Source organism: Amborella trichopoda, chromosome 6 (assembly GCF_054954075.1).
Source record: "Amborella trichopoda isolate Santa Cruz 75 chromosome 6, AtrichopodaSantaCruz75HAP2 v2.0, whole genome shotgun sequence".
In the NCBI taxonomy this organism is placed as follows: Eukaryota; Viridiplantae; Streptophyta; class Magnoliopsida; order Amborellales; family Amborellaceae; genus Amborella; species Amborella trichopoda.
This window is the reverse complement of record NC_142341.1, coordinates 53386114-53392803: the sequence shown is the minus strand read 5'-3', so window position 1 is coordinate 53392803 and position 6690 is coordinate 53386114. Positions and strand designations below refer to the sequence as shown.

At 35.7% G+C, this 6690-nt stretch overlaps 1 protein-coding gene across 2 annotated transcripts; it reads right to left on the bottom strand.

Moving 5' to 3' along the window:
* Positions 1-204: 204 nt before the first annotated feature.
* Positions 205-5750, bottom strand: LOC18448528 (uncharacterized). 2 transcript variants are annotated; one of them, XM_088869431.1, is made up of 3 exons: positions 5078-5750; positions 3657-4153; positions 205-571 (listed from the first exon to the last, which is right to left on the bottom strand). In XM_088869431.1, exons 1-2 carry the CDS (start codon positions 5662-5664, stop codon positions 3862-3864), a joined length of 879 nt encoding a protein of 292 aa, XP_088725557.1. In that variant the 5' UTR covers positions 5665-5750; the 3' UTR covers positions 205-571; positions 3657-3861. The 2 variants fall into 2 exon arrangements, with proteins under 2 accessions (XP_088725557.1, XP_006858651.1); XM_006858589.4 differs by lacking the exon at positions 205-571 and adding an exon at positions 2746-3222.
* Between the last annotated feature and the right edge of the window lie 940 nt (positions 5751-6690).

The following is a 6690-nucleotide window of genomic DNA, read 5'->3' as shown; positions in this document are numbered from 1 at the left end:
ATGTGTGAGTACATTTCATCACTTCTCATTTATATTACAGAATTTATGTGGTCCAGGTGAAGCACAAAAGTCATTTAAGCTTTTACAATAGTATTTGAGAAATATGCAAAAGGAATCTTTGAAACCAAATCTAATTTATATATATATATATATATATATATATATATATATATATATATATATATATATATATATATATATATATTTATTTATTTATTATTTTATTTTTTTACCAATGTTCGAGACTTTATTGAAATGCTAAAAAAAATTACATAAGAAGAAACAATAATAGGATCAAGGCCAAAACCCCATTAGCCAAAGCATCAACGACCCCATTAGTCTCTCGAAATAAGAAATAAACAAGGAAGCTGAGACATCCAAAATCTGTAGCCACAGAGACCGAAGTTCCCAGAGAACAGAACAGATTGCTCTTTTCTACACCATTTTATGACGTTCAAAGAATCCCCTTCAACAATACAAGTGCTCCCCAAATTGGCGTGTACGAAACTTAACAATCCTCTGAGTAAAGGGCTGATCTCTACAAGATTCGAAATTGTCACACCAATAGGTCCTGCATAGGAAAGAATAATGTTCCCAAGACAATCTCGAATAATTCCCCCAAATCACTATCCAAATTTTAATATGCATTGACCACTGCAGTTGCATGCAAGCCGTGATTGATGAATTTCAGCTTCTTCCATGAACAAAATTAAATTAACAAATCCTCTCTCTCTCTCTCTCTCTCTCTCTCTCTCTCTCTCTCTCTCTCTATATATATATATATATATATATATATAAGAAAAACTCTTTCCAACGCCTATAGTTGAGTGAACGATGTTTTTACCCAACGACGGTTATCGTAGATCCGTTGCGGTTTAACATGAAAAATTGACTGCTCCAGACATACCGCAACAAACATAGTACGTCCCTTGCAATCGATTTTTCCACGCAGTCCCAAACAATCGGATGGTGGCCAACCTATAGGTGAAAATACTATTCATTTTCACCTACAAGTGTTGCATAGGGGTTTCCAGCACTCTGTGTTTACTACAAGTCTCTCTCCATCACTGTGTACATAAATAGTTTGCAATCTTTGCTCCATCTCACTTACACGGGCCGTTTCGATACCCGTTGGGATACCTGGAGATGCCTGAGTCGTCCTTAATTGGGACTTTGTATTTCCCATCCAAACACCAGTCAGTGAAAAAGAGCAAACCCCCAAAACCTAAACCCAAAATGAGAACAGTAACTCCAGGTAAGCTAAAGTGCACTAGAATCAAAAGAGCAATAGAAATAGGAGTGTCCAAATGGTAACTCCATGTCTCAACTCTGATTGCGTATCCAAAAGGAACAAAGCTGGAAGATGCCCTAGATCACAAGAATGAAAGCTGAATCTCTGCTTCTCTTCCATTTTATAGCTTATGAAGCAGCCCAAGAAGATGAAAATAAAGAAAAAAAAAATGGCGGGTGGGATTGGGATGAAGGATAGATAATATGCAAAGAAACCTCTCAGAATAATAACAACAAAAATGGAACTTGAACCCTGCTTATTAATAGAGAAAAAAACTACTCATCGAAAAAATAACCAAGCAAATTAATAGAGTGAGGATCACACAGTCAACAAGGATAAAACCATTAATGTAAATTGTTTGGACTTTGGACTATTCTGCAGCTTTTAGTCCAACACCCATGAATGCATGTTTAAATTCCAAACCACCCAAGTCCAAGGAAACAAAAAAGATAACGAATAATTATCACAAAAAAAACAGAGCAAAGAATTGCTTTCTAACGCCCGATGATCGATGTATGAAAAAGGCAGTAGAGCATAAAGCATGCCTAAAGTGAAAACCCAATAACAAATATAAGAGAATGCATCAATCAGAAAAAGAGAGGCTAAAAATATGATGGAAATTGACGAATGATAAAAAATCCAAACCTTCCGTTTTCTTTTCAATTCGTAGTAAACTGGCTTCTCCAGAAGTTCCTAACGGGATATGCTTAGCTGACCCCAGGTCTCCATATTTGTCTACTTTTGCAAGTAATATCCAATGGAGGTTCCTGGATGAGGCAGGCCATTTGGCCATGGAAGAGGACTATTCCAGCCTGAAATCTGGAACCAAAATACTTTCTGCAGTTTGTTAATGATGCAGTATTATCTCTCTTACCCAATGACTTGCTTCAATAAAAAAGAGAAAACAGACGATAGTCTCTTCCAAGAATATCATTTCATGTCTTCCTTCCAGTTGCCATTAGCTCCATGAGACGGAAATTCCAAGTTCAAGGCAGCTCCCAGTGGTAGCTCTAAATAAGATCAAGTTTGTTGTACACCAAGGAATCGATCATAAATTAACAAAATAAAATAAATGAATAGATAAATACGATAAATCGCAATTTACAATGATCTGTACTAAGAGGTCGGAGCTTGAATCTTCGCGAAGTTCTCTTATTCAAATCAAACACCATTTTTCATCTTGGAATATAATTCAGCTTCCATTAGTATCTAGTCTCTAGAATGCAGAGAATGATTATTTTCTGGTAATTTCCATGAATGAACTAAGGGGTCATCATGCATCCATTTTCTTTTCTTTTGATAAAGGATCATCAAGCATCCCCGAAAGCATTTCAAACAGATTTTTTCAAATTCTGGAAAACTGACAAACAACAATAGCCAGACCAAATAGGAAGAAGTACACTCAGTAGATACTAGACAACAAAGGCTTCTTACAGAAGAGGAACACTTCCGGCTAGTAAGATAACTATCAATGAATTATTGAATTTAAGTTACAAATACATAGCCAATTATCTCAATCATCATTCCTGTGATAAAAGGCCAATTTGGATGCACTTTACATAGATTGCAGATAATAACTGATTATTAAACTCACCTCGGCAATAATATTCATTTTATATGGTTTCATCTATCCAAGCTTATGTATTCTTCTCAAGATGATCGTTACTGAGAAGCACACTTATGCTCGCAACAAGTTAAAAAATTGACTGTAGATCCCGCAAGACAGATAAATGAAGACCGCAGAAGAAGCTCAGTCCAATACCCTTGTGCCTGCTCTGAACTGCTCAGCAATAATTGTTATTCTGAAATTACAATAACAATCTCTTGTATAACAACCAATACCTCATCCATTTGTAGAAGCACAATTTGTGTTATGAGCATCCAAACAATAGCCTCCTCAACATCCCCATCCTTTACTTGACTTCCAATAGCTACAAAATAGTAAATTGCGCGCATCAAACAGAGGTGTCCGACACAATGGGTGAAAGGAAAAAACGGAACATATGACTACCATTTGCTACAAACCATTGAAAACATATGGCCACGAAGCCATGTCTAGATTGGTGGAAGATAAGTTTTCTAGGAAACTGGATGGGCTTTTCTATTGGCAACTAATATAAATAATTAAACATACAGACAACAACTGGATAGATCACAACCCTGCAAACAGTGTTTGAGAAAGTCGACCATGTACAGAGTTCAAAACGTATCAGTGAAGCACAGTATTGAAAGCAATTAACGGAAAACACGAGACGTCTTAATTGTGGGGGACCAAGCAAATGCTTAACATATGAAGCAATAATACTTAAAGCTTTAGCATAAAACAGTTTATTCATTTCAATAGGTGGTGCAGAAATAATTATACCTTTGGGCTCATGATTCCTCTTCCAAGTTGTGAGAGAGCCCCTATGCATTAGACCCCTGCCAACTCAGTTGGATGAAATGAATATTCACCCAAACTTTATCTTCTCTCATAAAGTATTTTTCTTGTTCTTTCTATTTTGGCCAGTTTCTTCACTCATAACACCTGCTTCAACTTCCTCTCTACTCAACAGAAGGCAGCAAAACCATCAATTAGCACTCTCATCCTTAACTACGGTTAGTGTTTCAGGCCCATTTTTTCCATTCTTGTTGCAATTTACATTGCAAGCTTCTCTTTTTGCCTGAATATGGCGCACATATTCAGTGATTAGTATATGAAATTTTGGAGCAGGCCTGTTTGAAGATGGCATATGATTTAGGCCTGCCTTCTTCAGGGATCGAGCAATGTGTTTCTCGGCTTTTTCATAGTGGATGCCACATAGGGAGGGCACAACTGCCTTCAGCACCGGTTTACCACATACGATGGGCCCAGTTTGTACACTGTATAACATAACAAATAAGATCTCATCAATAAAGAATTTTAAAAAGTCTAAATGGCTTTCTTTCTCACCCATAAACATCCAAGTGAAACTAAAACCATTGTAGAGGAAATAATGGAAAAAGTGACGTTGCTCCTATAGCTTTAAGAGAAATACACTCTTCTGCAATATTTCAGTCTTCCTATAGGAAATTTCATCCTAACACTTTCAAATGTGCAGTGCTCATTTTCGAATCAATGAGGAGATATAAGACGAATCAATGCCCATTCGGGAGACGGAAGATTAATCTTGTAGCATGAAGAAAAAGCTTTCTCAAAGTACCACAGGAGTTAGTTTCCATAAATTGTGATCTCTAGCACCATTTGACCAACAAACTCTTATAGTCAGAGGTGGAGCCGTTTTCTATTTTGATGATATCAATGACAAAAATTCATACAATGCCACCCAATATTTTGAATTCACAGATGATCAGCTGATTACGATATAACACACATAAAAAATAACACAACAGAAGATGCAGGATACTGGACAAACATATACCCTGCAACTGCATGCCAAGGGAAAGGAAATGAGAAGAAAAACCACCAACACAGAACAAACTCTTGAAGACATAGGATTTAAAACTAATAAATAAAGGAGGAAAAAACAATCACTGGACTAAGAAACCTTCGCAAAACCAGATAAATACAACAACCACAAACCCGCTGTTTCAAAATCAAACTTGAAGAAGAGAAAGTAGCAGATGAACCACAAAGTTGGTATATCAGTGAAAATCAACTCTCCCAATTCAATAAAGAAGCAAAAATATATGCCATAATAATATGAAAAATCAAGCTCATATTATAGCATTCACCCAGTAATCTAAATTTCAAACCTTTTTAGAGAAAAGTGAAAAATAAAGCAAAAAGCGAGAGGATAAGCTAACCTCTTGACAACATAAGAACATGCCTTATACAATTGTTGCCTACTATCAGAGAGAATGTGTGTATAGCAAAAGCCTGCCATGGCCATACGCTTGGCCTTGCACCCCAGAAACCCACATCTCTCTTCCCCTTTCTTCCCCAAAAAACCCTCCCTTTCTCTCTCCTCCCCTGTGCTTCCTTCTAAACCCTCTCTTTCTCTCTCTTCCTCCAACCCACCTTTCCCAAACTTCCAATAGTACTCCCTATACTTGAACCTCACCTCCTCCATTAAGCCCCAATAGTAACTCCTGTAAAAATCCATCAACTGCCTCATCTTTCTACACCTTCGCTCTAAGACTTCCTCTAGTGTGAGCACACCTGAAGCATTCAGGGCGTGGGCGTGCCCTGGCTCTTCTCTCTCTTCCGCCACTTCCTCTGCTTCCTCATCTTGGCTATTTTTGTTGTTCAAAGAGCAAACTTGAGCATCAATGGATTGGTGAAAATGGGGTATTGATGTGGTTTTCTCAATGGATTTGTGGATGTTATTCTTGATGGAAATGGATTTGGAAGCGGGTTTCTTCATGGGTTTTCTCTTGCTAGAAGAACCCATTTCTAATTAAGGAAAAATTTATTGAGCTTTTCTATTTTTTCAACTGTTTCTCATCAATGGTATGGTGGTTCTGAGGAATGGATGAGCAGTGCGGGAATGTACAGCTTGAGGGATAGAAAGAGGAATGGAAAAAGTGAAGGGAGACCGTACGAGAATAGGTGAGTCGGCCGACTCAACAAATACTTTTTTTTTTATAAATGGTGTCGTTTGTATTAGGCCAAGACCCTAAATGATCAAAGTAAGGTAGACCTTCAAATAGTATCGAAAGATGTTTCGATACTGAAAATCTTTGTGGTGGCCTGGAGATTTATTTCTATCTTTAATTATAAAATTTGAAGTTTTAAAAATAATGTAAACCGAGTAGATTTATAAACACTTAAAAATCTTGAAAATTTACGTTCCAAAAAATGTATTATATTTATGCATTATTTTTAATACTTGAAATCTATTTTTTCTCATGTCTATACATCTTGAGGTCAAGATGATCAATTTTGAGGATTTTTTACATCGAAACAACATCCTCTAGGGAATTTTTGAGGTGCGCCTCTTTTTTATTGTTTAGAACCTCACCCTTATACAAATTTTTCCCTTATAAAATGAAGGATAAATTTTATTTTTTAAATTTAGAAATAGTCCATATATTTGTCGAGTTCAATTAGTTGGGACAAGGCCCGATGCTAATGAAAAATAGTCTCATATATTTCATATTTTCATACAAATCTCACTTTAAAAAAATAATATTTTAATTTATTGTCTTTTTCTATAGATAAGATTAAGGCCAAACTTGGAATGTTGATTTTCTCATAAATTTTAAAATATAATTAAAAAATAACAAATGAGCAAAATATCCTTTAGTGTTTAGAGATATTATGGTAATTATATATATTCTAAAACTATTTATAATATATTTTTAAATGCGTTTGCTGATGAGAAGTGCAAATATATCAAATTTTGAGCATAATTTGTTTAGAAAATAAAAAATTTAAAATTCAAAAATTATTTTCAAACAATAGGACTTGAGTGTAA

What these genes read in the sequence shown, in the direction of transcription:
- LOC18448528 (XM_088869431.1), bottom strand. Translation starts at nt 5,664, where the DNA reads ATGGGTTCTTCTAGCAAGAGAAAACCCATGAAGAAACCCGCTTCCAAA. An exon ending in TGTTCTTATGTTGTCAAGAG is followed by an intron (nt 4,154 to 5,077) that starts GTTAGCTTATCC and finishes TATGTTATACAG; the next exon opens with TGTACAAACTGGGCCCATCG.